Source organism: Lepisosteus platostomus, chromosome 8 (genome assembly GCF_059453375.1).
Source record: "Lepisosteus platostomus isolate fLepPlt1 chromosome 8, fLepPlt1.hap1, whole genome shotgun sequence".
NCBI lineage: Eukaryota > Metazoa > Chordata > Actinopteri > Semionotiformes > Lepisosteidae > Lepisosteus > Lepisosteus platostomus.
The window spans coordinates 13,750,631-13,775,318 of record NC_142618.1 but is presented as its reverse complement, the minus strand read 5'-3'; the positions used below and the strand labels follow the sequence as shown (position 1 = coordinate 13,775,318).

Sequence of the window (24,688 nt, the reverse complement as noted above, 5' to 3'; positions counted from 1 at the left end):
ACGGCCGAAACGTTGAGTTTTCTTTCTTCTTTTTTACAGCATGGAATAAACCTATTACTTGTTCCTTTGCAGCCTACGCATGCTGACGCAGCTACCCACCTGAACTAATAATGCATAAGAAGACTGAGGCAGCAGAAGTACAAAGGTTATACAGCACCACAAGATGTAAACCTCTCATCAGCATGAAGAGCAGAAAAGCTACTGTACTGTAGGTCAGAATTTGCTCAGAAGTACAAAGATGAACAAGAAGGGATTTGGAACAAAGATTTATGAACAGACGAGGCCAAGATAAACCTTTCCCAAAGTAATAGAAAGATAAGGTACAGAGAAAGAAAAGATTACAGATGCCAAAGATCAACACCACTTCTGTGAAGCATAGTGGCATGCGTGGCCCACTCGTCTATCTGGACAATGTAAGTCATGATGAGAGCACCACAAGGAATTCTGAAGTTTACAGTTGATTAGTTTCTGTGCTTTACCTTCTGTGATGCTCACTACCAAAATAAATCCCCACACCCACTTTCTAACTGCTTTATCAAAGTACAGGGTCAATGCGAAGCCAGAGTCTATCCCAGCAAGCAACAGGCACAAGGCCAGATACACCCTGGATGGGACGCCAGTCTGTGACAGAGACACAAACACATACACGCACAGCGGGGCCAATTTTCACATAAGCCAATTAACCTACTAGTATGTCTTAGGACTGTGGGATGAAACTGGAGCTTCCTTTCATGAAGGAAACCCATGAAAACATGGAGAGAACATCCAGACTCCCCACAGATAGCACCCCAGGTCAGGACTTGAACCCTGGGCCCCAGTGTTGGATAACAGCAATGCTAGCCCCTGCACCACCTTACAAACTACAAGTCTTTGTAAATTTACAGGAAAGCTGGCAGTTTTATTGTAATATCTCATGTAAGTATATACATTATAATTATTAAAGGTAATTTGTCTCAGTTTATTAACTTAAAGTCTAGATTTTAGTTATAAACAGGTCAGAATATTAAAACAAAGGGCTGTAATGAATAAACATTTTATTGGGTGAACCTTATTATAACATATAATTTACAGTATAGATGACGTTACACAATGTACTGTAAAGTAAATATGTTCTATTTGCTATTTTAATTCCATTTAATACGTACATTTTAGAAAGAAACTGAATACATAATTGAAGATGTTTTCATATAAAATATTGTGATTATTATGTTCAGAGAACTACTAGTAATGGTACACAGTAAATTGTTTTCACTGAGATTGTGAATAAATAATGTGTATAAATAGAAACTTCATCTTTCTATTTATACATGAGTAAGTTACTGTATATGACTGTTTTCTGTGATTTTCTGACTTAATGCAGTTACTACTGTACCTCAAAGGGATATGAGACGAAGTCCTTTTACACTCTGAAATTTAAGGTCAATGTGTCCTTATACTGTATAGTACCTATGGCCACTTGAAATTATGGTTCGAGGACCATCATTTTATTGTTTTAATCAAAGTATACTTACATAAATATAAATCATAATTGTTTTATTAATATTAATCACATAATCACCAGTACAAACTGATTGCATGAACAACAAAAAAATGTTTTGAATTTGCTGTTGCAATACTTTTTAAGTGTTGCAGTGTAAATGTGCAATTTTGCTTACTTTAAAAAAAAAACAGGTAATACTGTTTACATAGCCTTGAGACTATTCCATACATACTGTATACTATGTCTTAATGTCTCCTGTCTAAGATACCAAGAGGTACAGTATATCACACTGCCACACACACTGCATGGGTTACTGCTGGCTTACAGAACTTGTCATTCCGAGACCCAGCAAGGCTGCATTAATAATCTTAGCTGCCAGTCTCTGGAGACTCTGAAACTGATATACCTACTCCCCAAGTCAGGAGGGAAATTTGTCTGTGGTTGATTTGCCTTACTGCATTGCAAAGAATCTATGTACGGTAGAAAACTGCTTGATCTGAGTTTGCAAAAACAGAGCCTTGGCAATACCCACCTGGTTCACATGCACCGAAAACAGCGCCTTCCTAGGCCGCGAGTTCAGAGAGCTCTGAGCCAGGCTTCTGCTTCTGATGTTACATGCAATTGGAAGTCCAGGATACGTTTTAATGTGATACAGTAAAGAGGCAAGACAAACCAATAACCTTTTTCTTGGGTGAGCTGCTTTGTGGGCAGTGAGTCTGGTGAAATAGGGAAACATTCTAATAATGCGATAGCTGCCTTCTTCTAACTGCTTTGTGCCTGGGGCTGTTTGACCTTGTAGATACACTTACTGTAGGCTTGGTTCGACATCACATTTCGGGGCTCATTAGGAATCCAGTTCCTAACGTATCAAACATTACAGTTTGATATTATCAATATGAAATGCTTAAAAAAGTCCAATCTATCTTGAAATAGCACGCAGTATTTTATGTCTAACTAAGAACCTGGACCCCTGTGTCCCAAGAAGGCTAAAAGAATGACTTTCTAAAATACAGTACTTACTGACAACATCCTTTTGTCATTTGTAATCTTAAAAATCAGTTTTGTTTTCCATGACATAAAATCCTGTAGAAACAACTCCTAGGAACCTCAATTTTAATTGACGTACAAGCCCTCTAACGTCATAGAGCTGCTCTGATCATGATTGATTTTCGTTTGCCATGGGCGCCTCACGTAGCGTCCAGGTGAAGGCTCGAACTGCTGAGAACTTTGGGAAAAGGTAGCAATAAACCCAGGAATAACCAAGACCAACGGTCTCCCTTCTGTGCACCACGCAAAAAGCTGCCTTTTGGCCTTTCACCCATAGAGCCAGTGAGGCAAGCTTGACTGGTAATAATCAGAACTCCCCGGGAGAGTCTCGCGGGGACAGCGGGGCAGATGGAGGAGGCGAAGACGCTGTTACCCTGATGCTAGTTGAACACAAACACCAGTGACAGGTTTCAGGTCTCAGAGGCAAACAGAGGAGAGGTAACATTAGGCTTGCTTGCCTTCCAGACAGCACCCGAGTTAAATTGTGATTGCAGACTTTTAGGAAGAAGAGAAAATGTCACCAACAACAAAAATGTTACACCAACCTGAGGATATTTTCAAGAGGACTCTGCTAGGGTGTAGTGTTACTCTAAATGCATTCATTCCAGTGGCTTTTAATGCACCTGATTTTCCTACTGACTGAATTTTCCAAAGTGGGAAAACTTCCATTCCTAGTTCTTCAGTCTTTTTCCTACATAAGAAGTGATGGACTATCACTGTGTATTTTCCAAAGACAAAGAAGAGTTGAAGTCTGCCCTTGTGCTGGGATACTGCTGGTCTGGTACAGTACCGTATGTTTCTGCATTTTTGTTTGTCTTTCTTGGAGGTGTTTGTATGTGGATTGTTTCGTGTGTGTTTGATGTAATAATAACATATTTAATTTGGAACTCTTATTTTGGTGGATGAAGCTGCTGAAATGTTTTTATGTATCTGCAAAATTCCAAAAACTTGAGGCAGTTATGCTTCAGTTGTGACTTGGAGATGGTTGCAATGACCACACAGGTAACAGGTGAAGATTTGTAACAGGCGAAGTGGTGGAAACATTCACAGCATTTTACATTACTTATGGAATTGCCTTTTGACCTTAGACCTCCCTTTTCAGTAGTTTAGTCTACTAGTTTATATAGGACATATAATGTACAATCATTAACAGGACATACAGTATTATTACATTTCATTTGAAATGTGAAATGACATTTTTGGTAGTTTAGACTCTTCTGTTGAATTACGATTATATTAAGAAGCTAACAAACGAGACAGACTTTTCAAATATTAACTCATCCTCATTTTTAGCCTTTTGTTTCATTGTGGAGCTTAACATTCTAACTGATGTAAATGTGCACCACTGCTTCTTTTTCCACACACAGCAGAGTGGCAAGAGCACTTGAACTGTTCTGCACTTAAGGTCTGTTTCCTGGTTCATTACTGCTGCCTGTCTCCCTGGGGTACTTGTGTTTCCACATCATGTGATGGCTTGGGCTGGACATGCCTTTAGGGGAACAGCAGGGCCTGATCTGGATTCAGTACACTAGCAGTTGCAGTTTTTCATACTCAGTCTCATCACCTATGGAAGAATAACCATAAACTGGTGACTCATATAAAAACATTAGTAATCATCTCAGAAGGGAATGCGAGCTTGTCTCTAGAAAATATCCTTCCTTGTTGATTCCAGAATCCGCAATGCATTGCATTCTGTCATGCAATCCTAGTAGCATAACTTCTTACCATCTGTTGCTTATATCCTGTAGCTGTCCAATTAGCTTACAAAAAAGTGGAAAAACCAGCACATAATACTTATAACCTGTTAATCTTCTTCTTATATTAGATATCTGAGGGTCTGTTTGGCTATCTTCTTGCAGGTGTTTAATGACTTTGCAAAGAGGAATAGTTTTGAGCTGTTACAAAAACTACACCATTTCACGAGGAATGACAGCAGCCGAAAGCTTGGGAGAAGTTAGAATCGTTTATTGGGATGTGGAGATTTGGCGTAACCCGCTTGGCTGAGGGCCAACCTCCCGGCCGTTGGACGGGGAGGATAGGACCCCCATGAGACCAATTGGGCAGCTGCAAAGGTGGAGAGGGGGTGGAGGAGGGATGCAGAAAATGAACGAGGAAGAGGGGAGGGTGACATTTGATATATATGGAGACCGGTTGCTTTACGTCAGAATTAGTGGGAATTGCAGCGGCTGTGTCGAATGAGCTCGGCTGCCTTCATTCCTCCCGAACTTTCATTAAAAACTCCATTTTGTTAGCCTTTTTAACAATGGCAGAAGACCCCTACACCTCCATACCCATGTCTATTCTGTCCTGTAGACGATACACAGGAGCATGAGGTGAGTAAACTGAGCTGGTTCTCAAATTACATTTCACAGGCAAAGGAATTCTGTAGAAGGAACAGAAGGGAAAAGGAATGATTTGCATGAGTGGTGAATCGATTTCAGTTTTCTAGCTTGTTCACTGTTAGTCGAATACTGTAATTCTCTAGTATTATGGCAGAGTGTTTCAGATCATTCCCACACTGAAGAGTGAAGCCTCCGCCTATTAATCTTTTTCCAGAGATTCATGATGTGTTAGAGAATCTGCTTGTGATTTTCCTTGGCTAGGACAACATCAGTATGTAGAATTTTCCATTATTATTGGAAGATTTGCTCCCCTAAACGTCTGGACTTTTTGGTGTCATTCACTGTCAGATTTAAACGTGGTCTTTCATTTCTTTACAGCATGTTTATATTTCCTTCTGTTACTGCTGGAAGTTTTGAATTCTCTGATCAAATTACTTCACCAGGTCAGTCAGGTACGGTTATTTTTTTCTTTGTGCATGATCTCTAACAAATCCAAAATGTTTTTTTCTATATACAGTACTGGCCTCAGAATGTTTTTTCTTCACACAACTGAAGAAGGCTCCATGGCCGAAATGTTGTGTCTCTTTTCTCTTCCTTTCAGCGTGGAATAAACCTTCACCTGTTTCTCCGGAGCCTGCGCATGCTGACTCAGCTCCCTATATGGCTGCCGTCGCATCATCCAGGTGGATGCTGCACATTGGTGGTGGTGGAGGGGAGTCCCCATTGCCTGTAAAGCGCTTTGAGTTGAGTGTCCAGAAAAGCGCTATATAAATGTAAGCAATTATTATTATAATTATAATTATTATTATTTCAACTTCTCTGTGGTTAAGGATCAGCGCCTGTGGCTGGAAGGTTGCCGGTTCGTATCCTGCGGCCGGCAGAGGAATCCTCCTCTGTTGGGCCCCTGAGCAAGGCCCTTAACCCCAACTGCTCCAGGGGTGCTGTATAAATGGCTGACCCTGTGCTCTGACCCCAAGCTTTTCTCCCTGTCTGTGTGTCTCATGGAGAGCCAGCTGGGGTATGCGAAAAGACACATTCCTAATACAAGAAATTGTATATGGCCAATAAAGTGATCTTCTTATTCTGTTGGTTTCACCTCTTCTCGGCCCAGGTATATCTATTGCTTAAGATTCCTAGAGATTTTAATTAAGTTGTTTAACTTAATAAGCGGATTTCCATTAAAAGCTTTCTAGAGCTCTGAGCATGTTTTATCCATTTGGTATCCATCCCTACTGTTACCTATTCAAATTAATCTAGCAAATCGAAATCATATCATTACTGTTATTTGAAGTGACTATTGAAGTGTCTCAAAAATCTATGGACAATAATCAAACATCTGGCTAGTGTCCACATTTGTAGCTTTCAGGAGCTTCAAAGCAAGAAAGGAAATGAAGTGTTTACCTGGGCCTGAGACACACTGGTCAAAGGAATTGTCTGGATTATCTTGGTTAAAGAAGTTCTGGGTGAATGATTAGGAATCATCAATAATTGAAGGACAGAGGATGAAAGATAGGAGGACACGAAAAAGGAGGAGCACAGAGAGGAAAGACAGCAAGACACAAGGGAAGAGGAGAGGAGACAGTGCCAGACAGGAAGTCCTTGTTTTGATTAGCCTTTAAGACCAGATTCAAGTTAAGTTTTAGAACCTTGCTAAGAGGACTTGGCATTCTGTTTTGTTTAGGAAACTCAGATTTCCGATATAGAGGATCCCTAGGTTAAAAACAGCCTCTCCTGCTTAGCGGAAGCATTTTTAGAACAGGGAGATGGGTTCCCATTCATTGTGTAGCATCCTGGTTTAGAGGGAGGATTTAACAGGCGGTTGTATTCTGTTTTTGTGCACGAGACAAATTTATGTTTGCTTTTGGGCACGTTAGGTGATATACTGTAAGGGATTCCAAAAAACATGGTGGCAATCTGGGGTTTTTCTGGTTGGTCGGAATATAGCCCTTCGAGACATCTTGTTTGTAACATGTATATTGTATGTTTATGTTCTGTGTGGCATTATTATTAATAAAAATGTGTTTAACCCAGTATGCCTGATTTATTACTCTTTTCACCAAAGCTGTAATAAAGAACAAAAACCTCCAACCACTTGTGTATGATTGGCAAACTCTTTACAACTTGAGGGTTACAATATGATTATTTATCTAATTTAATTTACTCAGTCTATTTTGGTATTCTATGTTGTATCTCCCTATTTGTAACATTATATATTTTGCAAATCTATAAACATAGCATTTATTTAGTTATTCTTCAAGTATTGTTTTCTATGTCCTTTATACTGTCTGATGATTTCCCCCTTGTTTCTTAACCCTCAGTCTTTGGTCTCAGACCAACTTCATGAGCTGGTTTCATGAAGACACCAACTTCGTGTCCTGCCATTTAATTCATTTCTAATTAAACAAGTCTCTATAATTTTTTATTTTTATTGAGAAATATATTCTAGCACAAATAAAAATTCCAATGTACATGTAGAAATGGCAGAAAACTAATTGACTCTACTCTTTACTGACCATCATTTTTAAAGTACTATTAATTAGTACTTTAGTACAGATTTAGTACAGTATTTTATTAGTACTGTAACGGAACAGTTCTTTCTGGACCCTATGCGGACGACACAATCCGAAATAGTGAAGAAACGCTGGGGGGAAAAGCCATGCAGGAAACGGGGATCAAAACAGGGGGGCGTGTCCTTGGTGCGCTGGTGTTCAGGGGGGTGAGTCCGGGGCAAACAATCCAGTAGAAATCCAAAGGGGGAATCCAAAACGAAAGCAAAAGTCCAAAACCGGGAGGTCCATCCAAAAACAGACAAGATAAAAACTAGAACCGGGTTGGAACCGGCTGAATGGGATACGCGAACGGGATTAAAATCTTAACGGGACCAGGCGCTTCCAGGTCCCGGACTCACACGATACGGAGATCAGATGCAGAGCCAGGGTAAACGTCAGCAACTGGCTTTTAAGGTGGACTGGGAACAGGGACATGCAGGGAATAAGGCAAATAAGGAAGAGCCGGAGCGCCCTTAAGGAGGAGGGACTACAATCGTACTAAAGTACAAAAGTACTTTAGTGCATATTTACAGTATAAAAGTCTGTCTCTGGACAGACATTCCTAGGTATGAATTAGCAATAAACCAAACCAATGCATCAGCTAAATTAATGTATAAAAAGAAACTACATATATTTTGCTGGCAGACAATTTCCTATCATCATCATTTGTTTTTTCGAAAATGAAGAAAAGGAACCTTTTGCCAAATGTCTCATAAACAAACAGAATTAAAACGCTCTATCACTGATCTTTTTGTTTATGATTTACTGTAGGAATTTTCTTTTCTCTTAAAAGAAAAAAAGGAAAGCAGATACAGGAATCTGAAACACATAAAAAGGTGGTGGCATATACAAGCAATATACATGTAGGCTTGCTTTGATGTATTTACATATTTTTAAAGATGGAACTTAATTTTACATTATTAAACAGGAAATGAAAATGATCTTAATCCTTTATTCTTAAACCCTGGAATTCAAGTGCTTAGAATTTAATTTTCTAAAAAAATCCAACATCTTTTTTACAATGGTTGCTGTAAAATAGTCAATCCTTGTCTGTGGCTGAACAGCAGACATACAAATTCAGTTCTGGAATTATAAGACTGAGGTCACAATCTCCGTTTGAGCATCCATACAGATTCAAGTATCTAAGAGAATACTGTACTTCACCGTTTCTGTGTATTCTTTTAACACGCATAATTGTCATTGATAAGTGGAGATAAAGTAAATGTCATTATATCCCTGAATGTCATACATTTCTAATAATGAAGTTGTCAGTTCATGGATGAAGTAATTATGCAATTACTTTCAGTGACTGCATCCATTATCTCAGCAATTTAAATAATGACATTGTTTACACAGAACTAGAGCCTCATTTACACAGAGACATTCTTGTACATCTATACAGGATTCTTGTGCAACTCCATATATAGATAAGACATAGATTAGCTTCACGAGTTAATTTTAGGCCATTGAGTACATACCCAATTCAAAACAATTAGTTAGGCAACAAGAGAACGTTTTGAAGGGTGTGATTTAAGGAAATCAGTCTTAAATGTATTGAAATCGAAAGTGATCATCAGTCTCATGACTTCGATGCTCATAACTCATGTCCACTTAACCGGGTAGTCTGTGATCCGAGAGTCTGAGCAGCTCGCAGCCCAGGCAGACTCCAGCTTTCCCGCGAGTGAGCGCCCGTCTCCTGGGGTTCCGATTCAAACACGCTCAGGCCCCCTTTCAGTTCCACCTTCCCCCTGCCAAGCCAGCACCCAGTCATCTCATGAATGAATCAATTCAAATCCCCTATTTCATTCCAGAAACGCCACAAGGAAGGTGCTCTGACATTGAGTCACTGAGCTCCTGCTGTGCTCAGCCCTAACTTTAAGACGCGCTACTGGCAAACCAGAATAACCAGAAACCCCAGTCCCTGCGACTTGAAACCCAAGACCCAAAGAGCAAAAGCTTGCAGGAATCTGGATGTTCTTCCCTGCCTGTTCCTGCCCTGTCTCCTGATCCAGTCTGTAGTCTCCCGGTCAGCCATTTCTCACTTCTTTGCAGCAGACTCGGCCAGCAGTCGGAAAATACTGAGCTCCTGCAATTGAATTCCTGGCAAGCTGAGTCATTACAGGAAGAGCTCGGAATTTATAACTGCAGTGAGAGTCAAGCCCTCTGTTATGAATCTCCACCTCCTCAGAATAAAGAGTTAAGACAGACATCTGCTCCAGAATGTTATTCTTCACTCTATTTAGGGCACCAGCAAGTTACTTTTATCACCTCCCCATGAACACACTTAGATCTGTCTGTTCTCCCAAACTCTGAAGTGTGTGTACTTACCAAAGAGAATCTCATGCATACAGTGTGTATACATTAGATGGGCCCTAATCCTAATTAATGCAGAGTACAGTAGAGTTTAAATTAGGATTAGCTGTTTAATTGCCTTAACTCCCCTGACCATAGGAATGAAGCTGTCCCACCCCTTTGTTTCAGGAGGAATGAGCCAGGGAGCAACACCAAGGGTAGAGAGAGGGGTGTGAGAGAAGCTGTCCAAGTGGGGGTTTTGTTGTTGAGGTATTTACAGTATGCGCAGGAGAGTGGAAGTGGCTGAGAGCCGGGCTTGACCTCTTCCTAGAATCTGTAAAACCATCATTTGTAAACAACTTAACTGGGAGAGCGGCATCTCTACGTTTTTACTAAAAAAAGACACCGCTTGCCAGCGCTCAGGACTTTTAATTCAAAATAATACACTGTAACCACACTAAGTGAAGCAACTTATCAGCTAAGGGAAATCTAAGAGTCGCAGAATCTACTGTCGAATTGAAAAATGGTTTCTGTTAATCTTTTCATTTTAGTCAGCTTCCTGCGAAACATGCATTCAAGAACCAGGGTTTTTTAAATATTTATTGAAAATTCAACAACATGTATCTCATTTTACTTTTCACATTTTCACCAACAGTATCACAAAGTTTCTCATTTAGTTTACTTTAAACAACAAATGTAAGAAACACTAGAAAATGCATGAAGGTGTCCACAAATACAATAGAAAGTGCACATTACTTTGTCACAATCATAGTCAGATATCATTAAACAGAAACAACAATATTTATATTTATATCAATTGCCATCATAACAGGTTTTGTTTTTACAAAAAAATTAAACTGGATTCAACATGTAATAAGGCAAATTTCAATACGCACGTAGAAACAATCTGTTAAGCAACATCACTGTAAAAATTAGTTTTTTAAAGGTCAATTTTCCATCACAAAAAGCTGAACAAAAATACTTTCACAACATATAATAAATCTTTCTACTGAACTCAAACCAAACATCAATAATATTTATATACCCAACAGTATAAAAATATGTTACAGCCCATAAAGTACATCTACAAAAACTGTGAGAACTGCATCCAGTTGCAACAGGTTTGTACCGAATTTAGCATGGAAACTATATATAAATTACTTAAGAAGCATTAAACAGCCTCGGTTCAATTGCAGTTTGTAATTGAAAAATGTACAGAAGAGTGCAAAGATTTCAGATTGTCAAATGCAACCTTGCAACATTCAATATAATACATCCCACAGGAAAATAAACAGGAAAAAAAAATGCCAAAAAGAGGAAAACAAAAAATATTAAAAAATAAAACCAAGCTGCAGCAATCACAGAGCAAGCTCGTGTACTATGCCTGTCAGGAAAAGAAAAACTGACAAAAACCATGGCTTCACTTTGATATGTCTTACACAAAACCTTCACAGGTGTGTGTACCTCTGGATAGTGCCTTACTACCGCAGTGATTTCTAAGGAAAAATAATAGTCTTGTGCAGATGCTGAGGGGCTGTTTCACACAGTACACTTACCTTCAGTACAAGAATTTGCATTTTTCGTCATTAAGACTATCCGCACAACATTTAGAGCAGAACCATGATATTGCATCTGTTGGCCATACAGTATTTACTGCAATATGTTCTACTGGAGAGCAAGTTTAACCCCCTTTCCCGCTTCTCAATGGCTTGACACACATTCTTTTCACTGGGATGTTCCGAGACCTTCGCCTATTCAATTCCATTTACAGTACATGTCCGTCTATTTCTCCATCTGGAAATAAAAGATCTCCAATAATATACTTATCAGTACAAAATACACTGACTGGAGGGGTGGGGTGAACTTGAACTAAATTAAACTTGAATCCTATAATCCTGATATTTCTCTTTTGATATATAGTAAACTTCACAAATTCCAACGCTGCCTTTTTTGTGTTTCTGCTTTATTCTTGAACTTGTAATTAAATACATCGACATTCACCTCACAGAAAGAACACCCACACGTTCTGGAAAAGAAATGTGCCTTCTCTTCAAAAGGTTCCAGGAAGAAATGAAGTAATGACATTTATTTTGTTATAGGTCAATTCCAAAGCAGTACATTTTCTCGAAATTGGATTCATTTTATAGAAATGGCTCAAGACAACACTTCAGTCAAAACCCAGTGGGAACGTTTTTTTTTTCCGTTGTGGCTGTTAATGATTGTTTTACACTACTGGATTCTGCTGAGTCAAAGCTCTGGCGGAGCCTATATTTTGGCAGTCAGACAGAACTGAAGGAACGGTGTGTCAACTTTAAAGATGGACCAACGCGCCTTAAACACTGGAACTATGGAGATATTCGCAATAAAGGCTTATCCAGAATTTAAAGGTAGATGACAAAGTACTGTAGTTACAGTATGCTCTGGGATACAAAGAGATACTGTAAGAATGGCGTCATGGGAAATATTAATTTAGCTGAATAATATTTTTAAAAAGAAAACAATGTGTAACAAACACACTAGGACTAGAGTGCCCAGGATGAAATCTACCAGCTCAGTCCTCCAGCGTAAAAAATGTCATCACAGAAGGCTGGTGCATTTCAATGCTAGATATTTTAAACTATTGAAAGTGTCATCTTGCTATTCGTAAATGCGAACAAAATGGTGATGTACATAAGTGTTGCAAGACTATCCCTTACATAAATACGTGATATACATTTTTTTAAAAAAGAATGGTGAGAAACTCCGGGCAATCTCTGAAACGGAGGGACTGGCTTGGTGAATCTTTTCTGTACAGATGGTTAATATTCTTTTTAAGAAGTGTTTTACGCTTTTGCGGCGATGTGTAATTAGAAAGGCTTTTAGCCTCCTCCAGAGCTTCGTTTGTCTTTAATGTGATTTTCCCCCTTTTTTTAGTCTTAAAAACAGGTCAAAAGTCACACGGCGGTACAATGGCTGCAATATCTGAAATTAATGGTCCCCTAGAGGGTTAAGTAAACAACCGTTTTTCACAAAGTTGGTCCCACATATTCACTACTATACATTAACGCAATAAAACACTGTATTTATAAAAGGTACACTTAAGAAAACAGTCAGTAGCACCCTTCAATAATATTGCATGTGCATATCAGACCTTATTTCACATTTTCTGTTCAAAACTCCCCACCACCACCGACCCAACCACAACCCCACACATGACAACAACAACAACAAAAAAAAATAAAAAAATTAATCACTTGCATCACTTATCGAGCAGGTACTTTTGTTAACAGGGCGGAAATCCGAAAACAGAAGCGACTAAGCGATAAGTTACCGTACCTGATGACGTCACCGAGCCCAGCGATTCGGAACGGCCGGCGGGGACGGAACGGCGTCGCCGCGGCGAGTCGAGCGAGCGACTTTGACAATCGGAAACTTAAAGCGCAGCCCGTGGCCGGCCAGAGGGAAACGGATTTAGCCGGCGGAGGTCAGTTCTGTTGCAAGATCAGGCTCTCCAGCTCGTCCGCTGAACGCAGGAGAAAGGCGGCGGACTCCCGGTAGCCGGCGATCAGCTGCCGGACGGCGTTGATCTCCGTGAAGTTGAGCTGGGGCCGCGAACCGGTGCTGCTGGAGGAGCCCGAGCCCGGAGCTAACTGCCTCTTCATGCTGAGATCAGTAGGTCCTGGGAGAAGAAGAAACGAAATTTAATTTACGAATCGCCTAAATTGATGAAATCACACTGTGTGCCTGTGCTAATTTGAAGAAGGGAGTATACAACGACACGCAAATAAACAGTGAATGACCTAGCTGCAAGTGCTGAGAGATTTTTTCTAACGTTTTTGAGGACTGTAGGTTCATTTAGTCTTTAATGGCAGCAGGAGGAAATTATGGCAAACATATAAGAGACTAGGGCCTGCAGGGTACTTGAAGAAACAGGGAAAAAAAGGACATACTGTACAACCCCAGTCTCCGAATCACGATAAGCAAGAAATGTTTTTTTTAATTCCACATATTCGGAGGGGAAATGACTGTGTGAGGCCCAGTTCCTCCAAAACCCGAATGGGCTAATTCGACAATGCAATCTGTTAATTAAATTGTTATGATCTATTCCTTCCCGCTGTTCATCTAATCATTTTAGGCAGCATTCAGTCCTTTCATTTCACTCTCTGCATTTCAAGTAAGCTGTGTCTTTGGCAACCGTCAGTGTACTTAGCAGCATCTCCAATATCAAGTATGATACACCGGATGGGTTTGATCAGAATTGTCCCAGACTGATTTTGCGTGACTGGAAATAGATTAGCATCCAGTCAAGCACAATCGGCCTGTGGAATCTGTGGGAATGCGCGTATTGGCATTTGTTGTACCACTAGACCTCAATACCCGAGCTGATTCTCTTCCGTGCAAAAGATGATTAAACCAGAACAGAGGTCTTTAAAGTCCTGGCTGTAAACACATCCCACTCATACTGTACATCATACCAAGTCAAGCTTCTTCATAGCAGCGTGAGCGATTGTAGATATCCCAGACACCCTTCTGCTCTGTTTCTGACTGTGTGCTACGCAGACCTACACCACGCAGTAGGTGTGTTGGCGGCCAGATATGTAATCCCGTAACAGATCAAAACAAACTGTGAATGTGTAATCAAAGGCAGCCGAAGACCTCTTTTTTGAAAGCCAAAAGCTGTCCCAGAAGTGTCCATTAATGTTACATTATCCAGTTTTGGAAAATTCAATCCATTTGGCTTCTCATCTTCAAAGAGTCCACTCTTTTGAAGAGGTGCGGTGGCTCTGTGGCTCAGGATCTGCGCCTGTGGCTGGAAGGCTGCCAGTTTGTATCTCGCGGCCGGCAGAGGAATCCTACTCCATTGGGCTCCTGAGCAAGGCCCTTCACCCCAACTGCTCCAAGGGCGCCGTATAAATGGCGCAGACCCTGCGCTCTGACCCCCAGCTTCTCTCCCTGTCTGTGTGTCTCATGGAGAGCAAGCTGGGGTATGTGAAAAAAGATACATTCCTAATACAAGAAATTGTATATGGCCAATAAAATGATCTTATCTTATCTTTTTTATTGTATTGCAGTAAAGAAATGTGCACTGTTCCATCTGCCAAAGAAGATCAGCAGTTCCTGAAGCAGGGAAGAGCTATGAATGAATTCAACTTGGTAAAAGTGGAAAGTGAATCATGTTCTTGGTGTTTTCAAAGCTGTGCGGAGTCATTGCTTTAAAGAAATGCAGCGCCTAGTGAGTGGATGTTCTGTAAACAGATGTTTTCTACTCATGTCAAAAGTGTCCCAAAACTGTTAATAACTGTTCACGAGAAGCAAGGACATCCTCTGCTCTCCTCCCCTCTGAGAGCTGGTGTGTGGTGAGCGTACTGGTCCACTATGGCCGCTGTCACATCATCCAGGTGGGGCTGCACACTGGTGGTGGTGGAGGGGATCCCCATTACCTGTAAAGTGCTTTGAGTGGAGTGTCCAGAAAAGGCGCTATATAAGTGACGGCAAATATTTTGTTATCGTGTATGCTGTATTAATCCAGATCTAAATGCAAGGCAATTTAGTCCCTACATACTAAATGTAGGGATGTAACAGTACTAAATTTAGATGTCAGTCTATTATTTTATTACTTCATTTCGGAATACATTTTGTCTAATGAACTATTGTAAATAAAGAGTTTACTTTGAAAATGAACTTTTTAAAGAAATACAAAATGCTCAGCTGCTGCTTTTTGACTGTTTTTTGCCACTTTAAGCAAATTAAAAACAACAGAAGTTGTTTCAGTTCAGTTCAAAACACTTTATTCATCCCCCGTGAGGATAATTTAAACCTACCCTTTTGGTAGTTAAGTATACAGTAACTAAAAGTTGCACTAACATGAATTAGTGAAAAGAAAACTTATTTTTTCTCTTATTGAGGAATTTGAAGGATTCACACTATTACTCACAAGCACAATTCTGTTTGTACATAATTTGATAACTACAGTATTAAAAGAACCTCATACTGTAGAGAATGAAGTACTGAGGTGGAGTTATCCCATACATCTACCCAAGAAACAGAATTTGGAGTTTCCAAATAGCCTTTATCTTCACAATTCATAATACGCATCAATCTGTTCATCTGCTCTGTATTGGTTGTCACGTGCTACTGTACTGCATGTACTACACTTGAGAAAACTGGCAGTATTGTATCAAACAGGGGCAGAAAAGAGAAAAAAATGTAACAATGTAAGATGTAATACAACGTAATGTAACAGTGACAACTTAAAAGCAGGAAATACAGGACATTCACGAGAGGGAAGGGAGAAGAAAGACTGAGGGACAGAGGAACTAAGGAACCTGTCAGTTTTTTAGTGTTGGAAGTGAGGTGAAAAGTCTCAGAGTGACTGAAGTTTGAGCTGTGGCTGTCAGTAACACTGATAGAAAGGGACTTGAAGAAGTCTAGTTAACAGATCAAACTGGAGCTTGGGCTTTTGTCATTTTTATTTGGTTTGTGGGTATGTTGTTCTCCGGCACTGTAAATAAGGGAGCACGTTTCTCTTTACCTTATGGCTACCTACTGTAGTGTTTGTTTTACCCTGTCATATCTACACTCCTGTTTTCATATCCCCACAGCATGGTGCGTCACAAATACAACTGTAATCATTTGTAAAATAAAGTAAGTGCTGCTGCTACAATAACACTTTGTTTTGGTCCAGGAGAGCACGACTTGGCCTCCATATGTTCAGACTACACAGGCTTTACTGTTCACAGACAACATCTGTTGCTTGGCCCCAAAAAAATGAAAATGTAATACTTTAACTGAAATGTAAAAAAGGTGGTTGACAGTATGCCTTTGGTGTATTGAGATTTCCACGGGTGTAAAGATGTGTAATGTTGTTTCGATAGCTGCTACCAGAATTCTGCATTTTCTGTCTACCCTGAAATACTAAACCCTATATGTATTTCACACCCAAAATATTCACACCTGTATTCTTTAGATTTGCAGGAGACAGACATGACCTTAAGTCTGTGGGTTTCTTTGCACTCCCACATGTTTGCTTTATCGTATCTGCTCTTCATTTAGACAGTGAAAGTACTAGAAATGGTGTCTGCTTTTTTCAAATCTGAAATGAAGAGCGCCATTCACGCGTCCACAGAAAAGGACACACATGGATCTACAGCAACACGTGAATCTGGTAACCACAGGATATAACAATGTCCGCGGCTTCAAAAATATGGTGAGCTATATTTCTCAGACCACAATACAGTTGTACCTGCTTGGCGAATCTCGCACTCTGTGATCAGTGATTCTGTGAACACACAGAAAAAAAGAATACCAGGGCTGTGCAGCAATGAATGCACCAGGGGACTGTCCATGTTCATCATAATCTTTGGCTTAAAACTTCGGGATGCTACGTCACATACAGTACACTTAGGCAACATTATTCTAAATTCCAGAGCTTGCACTGTTTCGAACCTTCTCCCTGCTCCAGCAGTAGTCCCAGGAATGGATGTTAAAAATGGATTTGGACATGGAAGATATTACCAAACGAATGAGGTGAGTCTGACTGCACCTCATGTTTGTGTTGCCAGCTAAGCCCATTTTCAAGCTGATTACCACTCCGGTGCAATGATCGTCTCGGTGGCGATTGTGAGATTACAAGAAAAGATGGCAAGAAAACATGTATATCTTTTTTATTCCTCCTTATTATTTTCATTACAGACTGCATCTTTTTTCCCCCCTTTTCTTCATTATTATTCAGCTTCATTGATTTCATCCAAACCTGGAAAACAACAGGCACAGGGGAGGGTCCACCCTAGACGCCAGTCCATTGCAAGGTAAACTCAGACACACCAGGGCCAGTTTTCTCAGAAGCCAATTAACTTACCAATATGTTTCTGAAAGGTGGAGAGAAAACCCCATACAAACCATGGGAGAACATGCAAACTCCACACAGACAGCACCTCAGGTCTGGGATAGAAGCCAGACTTCCAAGGCTGCAAGGCAGCCATGCTAACCACTGTGCCAGCATGCCACCCCATTGCTTTCCAAAAAATATTCTTTATCAGTTACACATGAAAAGTAAGGTTGGCCATATCAAAGAAGCAATGTCAAAGAAATGGGTTATACCCCAAAGAATGGTTTGTGGGAGAATGGATATTGCTGTGCAGCCACGTTGTTGAACCCCGAACTCTGACTTCTCTCATGATGGAAGAGATCCTTGGATCATTTACCGTAGCTACTTAACTACCACTTAATGAGCTAAATACCCTCCTCTGCTTCGTAACTGTCTTTACGTTCACCGATAACAGAAGTGAAAAGGCAAGGGAACAGATCTGAGTAGCTGGACAAAGCTCTACCGCTAGGGGAAAAGTGTTGGTGCAATCTTCATGCTCAGATTTTAGGCAAAGCATTATATTCACTGCACTGGGATTTTTAGATCAGTCCTTTGTGCAGGGAGCTTCAGGAGTAGCCTTAGAAAGAGTGGTCTGCACCACCATTTGAGGTGTGAGCTTTTTAACAATTCCTTGTGAAGGGATGTGGAGGATGATGCAAAGACTGTTGGTGTCTTTTGCATTTTAACAGAGCTCAGGAAGGCCTTTATCAAAACAGTCCTCAGGGCACAGAATCTCGCAGATCGTAAATAGCCATCGATGGAAGGATGTGAAAGGTTCAAACTGAGAAAACGTGAGAAGCAAATGATGAAACTACTGGGTATACACACTGCATAACAAGAGTAAAAGCACAGAAACCTACAGTCCAATAACTTTCCCTGTGGAGAGTGCATTGTACTTCTGTATCTACATGCATAAACAGTACATATACAGTATGACTATAGTATAGGACAAGTAGAGTGGTATATAGGTCATTTATGATTAGATATGAATAAACGGCAGGTACTGTATGTGTTTGTTCATTGGCAGAGAAAATGGCAGGCATCAAAAGAGGAGGTGCTGGAGATACATTTAGAATACAAAACCATGCAAACTCCACACATAAAGATGCTTAAGGATCTGGACCTGCTACAGCCACCGTGCTGCTTTAAAAATAATGTCTACAGTGTCTCTTATAGTGAATTCAAAATGTCTCTGGGGAACTGCGACCTTTGAAAGTGAGTCTTCCACAAGGAAAAACAGACCTGACTAGGGAGCTAGCAATGTGAACTGACACTCAAGAAAGGTACATACTTTACTGGGGGTTTTGATTGTTTTATTTGATAATATTCTTATACAGTATGTTTAGGGGAAAGGAATAAATAATAAATGAATATTTTGGTGCAAAAGAAGAAAAAGGTTGAAAAAAATGTTCTTTCCCTCATAACTCCTTTGAATTCGGTTTGATCTAGTCTGAGCAATAACGTTTGTGTTGGAATGTGGGGCAGGATTATAGAGAGAGTATTCTCTGGGCTTCGGGTATTGAGAAGCCCCTACCCTTTACAACCCGGACTCTTTAAAAATCTCTAGTTTTTCTCCCGTTTCCTCTCTGTAGGTGAGGCGGAGAACTACATGTCCCAGATGCCTAAAGGAAATGGCTTGCTCATTTCCTGTTTAATGAGCTCCAGCTGTGAGGAATTACTTACCTAGATATTTCATCTCCAGCTTTGAAAGGGTGTGGCAAAGATAAGTTTGGTGTCTTTTGTTTGAAGAGGACCTGAAAGACAGTCTTGGTTTCGTGACGGTTTTTTAACTTTAGTGAGAACCCTCCCCCCCATTTAGTGGAGGATACAGGCATTGTTGTTAAAGGCCTGGGTGTAAAAACAGAGATGGAAGAGTATGCTAAGGCCATGTTTCAGGCTTCTACAGCACTCCAGCAGCTGGCTATAACACAACAGGAACAGAATCGGCAACTTGGAGAAGGGAAGGAACACCCCAGCCAGTATTTACGCTTGGAAATGTGGAATATTGGTGAGAAAAGTGATGGTCTAGCAGCGAGGATGATGGGAGGAACCGTGTCATATCCGTGCTAGCCAGTGCTTACAGAAAATGCTAGGAAGGATGCAGAGCTGTATTTACTCTCTTTTGAACGGATTGCAGAAAAACAGCAATGGCCACCGGCCCAGTGGGCTGGACTATAAGCCCCGTTTTTAAGTGGGGAAGCGAGGTGGGCCTACCGTGACCTCAAGGCTGCTGAGGCCTGTGATGACCAGAATCTGAAGGCAGAAATTCTGACCCGGGTGGGAGTTACACCGGCCGTACGGGGCCCAAAGATTTCACTCTTGGTATTTTTCAGCCTGGGCTGTCTCAGGGTCTCAAATGTTCGACCCCGCTCATCTGGCAAGGAAATGGCTCCGGCCCGAGGCCCACAGGGCAGCCCAGGTGGTGGAGTTAATAGCCCTGGACCGGTTTCTGAGGAGTACTTTGCCTCTAGGAAGGTGGGTCAGTCAGAGGGATCCAAAGGACACTCATCAGGCTGTCGCCCTGGTGGAGAACTATCATGTCACAGCAGGCCCACTGAGGAATGGGTTGCCGAAGTGTCCCTTCAAGCCAAAGTCACAGAACTCGGACAGACTCCGGAAGGATGAATGGAAGGGGATCAATGAGGATGAGACAGGAGACTGGGGAACCAGGAACGCACCCTATGAAAAGAAAAGTAGGAGTGTCCCCTCGAAGAGGAAGTACACTGGCCAGTGCATGTCCCTTGGGCGAAGGAAATATGGACTGTGATTTGGAAGCTCATGGGGAAAGTGTTGAGAAGGGAAAACAACTGTTTATTAATGGGATCTGTCCATTTTCTTGGGGAACATGGTGACAGAAAACATCTGTGTACAGTAATGATAGTTGACCAGCAAGTTACTGCTTTGTTAGACTGGCAGGATCGTTACCCTGATGTCAAGAGATTAAACCTGTCCTTTACAAATTAAGAAACATAGAGCTGTGAGCATAACTTGGACACTAGTTGGTGCCATGTACAGCAAGCAACTGCCAAAGTTGATATACTGTAAGCTGGCTCTGCGAGCTGTTGGCTGAGGGTTGTACAGTCCTGCTGAAACCTCTGCTACTGGGAAGAGATTTCCTGAAACTATACTAAACTACACTATTAACTACAGTACATACTGAGTTACTACTACTACCTATACTTCTAAAGCTTAGTAGTAATAGTAGTTTGCATCTAACTGGTGGTCAGGAAGAAGACCTTGGCTCTTGTCCTTGAAAAGACCCAGATCTGTGTAGTAATGAAAGTGGTTGCTGAAAAATCCCTCGTTTCTGTTTAGGTGGGAGATGAAACAAACTTCAAGCAAGCAATGTCCTCCGCGGGGCCTGAGGAGATGACTGGTTTTTGGGATTGGCACAGAAAATTGTGGTTCTGCTGGACCCTGCCTTTGTTAATGGACGGACTCATAAAAAGGCAGTAGAACACCAGTAGACCCGACTGTCCTGTTGGCCTATTCCTATTTTGTGTCTAAAAATGACTTCTTATATTGTGTTGACGAGAGGTACAGAAGAAACGGTTTAGATGGACTGTCCTGGATACAGCACGTAACCATGTGCTGGGTGGTCACCTTGGGGTGGGGGGGGGGAACGCTGTTTTAAAATTCATTTTGGTTTAGTTGCTGACGCTGCAAAAGTTCGTGCTTCCCGCCCAGAATGTCAGAGGGAGGTTCCTTTGCCGGGTTTTAGAAACCCTTTATCCCACTCCCTCTAATTGAGGAGCCTTTTGAAAAGATAGCGAGGGCCCCAATAGCACACCGTGCTAACTGTTGATTACCAGGAGCTGTCAACTATAAAGTAAGGCAGCCTGAGCAAATCTATCATGTGAATCTCCTAAAACCTTGAAGAGTGAGAGAGACATCAGCGGCAGTTCCCCATACCACTGACGTCAGTGAGGGGGAGGTACCCTGTGATAAAGTAGCAGAGACTCCTTGTGCCAGCCAAGAACTGGAAGTCGAGTCTTCTGGCTAGAAATAAGGCAAAGTTCTCAAAGATATCAGGACGAACCCACATCATTGAGCACGATATTGCCAGAGAGCCAGGGGAAAAGGGTACGCTTAAAGCCTGATCAGGTACCTGAGACTAGGAAGATCACTGCTGCCAGATGGAAAATGCTAGAACTGGGGGTTATGGAAGAATCCCATGGTCTAGCCCCATAGTGTTGGACCCAAAACCAAATGGTACTCCAGTATGTGGTTTTGCAATAATTACTCAGAAACTGGATAGTATTTCTCAGTACCCCATGCCTAGAACTGATTGAATTAACCGACAAACTAGGGATAGCTAGGTGTATCACCACACTCAGCCTTACTAAGAGGTATTGGCTGGTACCATTGACTGAAGTAGTTTGTTGGCCTCTCACTGGTAGTACATTAAGATCCTGGCTGGTGGTGACCTAGCACACCCTGAAAATGCTACACTTGTAAGAAGATATTGCAACACCATTCATAACCCATTCATTAATGACTACTGTTCCAAAAAGCATAACGAAACTCTATTCCAGTGTCAGATCTGTACCCACACGAAGAGACAAAGTGCTTTTTCTCTGAAAGAGATAGATGAACTGCTTAAGGACAGTGGCAGGCATACTCAAAAAAGCTCTCTTAACAAGCAATCAGAGGATAATAGTCAACTGTGTCAAAAACAGTACTACAGTCCAAAAGAAGAGAAATAAACAAAGCACATGAGGGGGTATTAGCAGAATGTTATCAAATCTGAGCTTCACAAAGCTGAGAAGGTCTGTCCTGGTTATTTACAGTAAGATGATCAGCTGGAGAACAGGGAGTACGGTGTTGTTTGGTAGAGAGCGTAGATCAGGGCACCAAAGCACTGAATCCTGCAATAACAGTATATGGAGGGAGAGTTTTAAAGGATTCATAAACAAATGACCAAGGAGCAGGTGTGCAGGTGGATCATGTTACCGTAGAATGGCAAAACACAAAGGGAGCATTAATCAGGGCTGTGTCACGCGTCTGCTCTGCGCCTGCCAACACAGGAGCTTGATCAAATTCTTTGTCTTGAAACACAGCTTGAACAAATACAGCTTTAAATCAAGATGGGGAAATTAACAAAAAGGGTCGGCAACTAGGGTGAAGACAACAAATTTCTCATGCTAGCAAATAAATTACTTTCATTTCTCTAGCTCGCACTTCAGTTTGTGTTTTCCTGGTAATTCAGGGTATTGCCGTGTTGGTCCTTCATAGAGTATACTTCTTGTTTAGAAACTGTTTGGCTTTTCTTGGACCTCACACTTACAGGCTGAATTTCCACTTTTACTGTGGTACAATTTTATTTTTTATGAGCACGTTTCACACAAACTCGGAGCATCATACAAGGCTTATTAAGTCATTACACAACTGGAGCAAAAAGAAACTTAATTAAAAGCTTCAAAGAAGAGATCTCTGTACAAGGTTTGAAAGTGCTGACACTTGCAGAGTCTTGCAGTGGTGTAATTAATGAGTTCCACAGGCAGGGTGCTGGTCAAGAGAAGGTTCTATCCCATAATGAATGAAGCCTAATCATCTGTGGAGTAAGTCCTACGGCAGGGGCTCTCAGACCAAGAGCTGAACGGTAAAAATACAATAAACGCTCAAAATAATCTGGAGACAGACCCCTTGGTGCTTTATACAGTACATTAGTCAATTCTAATTTTCTCAGGGAGCCAATGCAATTTACAGAGGATGGGAGTTACAGTATGTGTTACAACCGGGTATATTAGGAAGCACAACAATCATATAATTCTGGACACATCAAAGCACATCCAGTCCCTTAGATGATGCCTACAGTAAGTAAATAAAGCATTGCATCAGTCTGATCTAATGAAATAAAGGTGTGTATCAATATCAGTATCGGATCCTCAGAGCAAGGGTCTTAACTGAGCAAATCTATGCAGGTATAGAAATGATCATCTCGAGATATTTTTAACCTTTGTCCAGTGTCTGACTTGGATCAACTTTCACCATACTGTACACAGCTTCAGTGAAGTAGTGAAACTCTAGACCATGAATTTGAAGGATCTCATCCAAGCATTAAAAAGCCAGGATTTGTGTGTTGTGGCTATGTCTTGGTAGCCAAACAGCAGTCATTCCAACAAAGGGCAGCGCAGGTATTTTACAGTGTGATCCAGGAGAATGCTATGACGTAATGCATTCATCCATCCATTTGCTAACCAGGGGAGCGGAGCAGTCGCAGGGGAGCCGGAGCCTATCCCATGAAGCAACGGGCACAAGGCAGGACAGACCTGGATGGGACACCAGTCCAATGCAGGGTATGATGTAATCCATATATTCATGAGAAGCGTTCATCCAAAGTAATTTACATCTGTAATCAGCCAGTAATCACATCTGGCAAAGAAGCAAAGAAGCCATATAACAATAAAAGTAACAATAAAAAATAATGTTTTCAATTTTTAAAGGAGTTTCCTTAAGAGAGGACACCTACAGTATGTCAAAGTTCTGAGATTGCATGTACAGTACACGCTGAAGTCAAAGTGAGTCTTCAGGTCACTGAGCCCTAATGAGCCATTTAATTGCTGGGAAAAATCATCGTCAAAACTGAGAATAATTTTCAAATTCCTAATGGCCAATCTTTTAAATAAATAAAGCATAAGGGACATACTGAGGGCAAAAATAGTAAACATACTTTACAAATATCTCAACATATTTGGTCATAGGAAACTAACACTGAAATTAAAATCAAAACTCTGCAAAGCATTTAAGCATTTAGAACTACAGCAATTTAATTGCATAGATTTTTTAAACAAATGCAAACAGCTACCATTTGAGTAGCTACCAACACTGATACAGTGTTGTCTTGTGTTGTTAGTGTCGGCACCACTCAGTGCTGGGCAAACTACACTTTAGTGAGACCTAATGAGATCTTTCTCAAGTAGAGTAACTCCTTCATGGGGTATTCTGCTGAGCAATGGCCTCACATCTTTGTGACAGAATATCTTGCGTTACTCACAAGCGCAGTGCTGATATTCTGAAACAGAGTGAGAGCAGCAGAACATGGCCAATTGTAAGATACCTGTAAATGCTGTATTGGTCTATAATCATGCGGTGCGGTAGCTCTGTGGCTGGAAGGTTGCCGGTTCAAATC

The 24,688-nt window shown here is 41.0% G+C and overlaps 1 protein-coding gene across 5 annotated transcripts in view; it reads right to left on the bottom strand.

The window, feature by feature from the left end:
• Positions 1 to 10,292: 10,292 nt before the first annotated feature.
• LOC148655701 (nucleolar protein 4-like) overlaps positions 10,293 to 24,688 on the bottom strand; it is a 118,418-nt gene continuing 104,022 nt past the window's right edge. For all 5 annotated transcript variants that reach the window (XM_088642505.1, XM_088642507.1, XM_088642508.1 and 2 more), the window contains one exon: positions 10,293 to 13,368. In XM_088642505.1, coding sequence (XP_088498631.1) covers positions 13,175 to 13,368 — 194 coding nt within the window. In that variant the 3' untranslated portion in view covers positions 10,293 to 13,174. The remainder of the gene's footprint in view (positions 13,369 to 24,688) is intronic.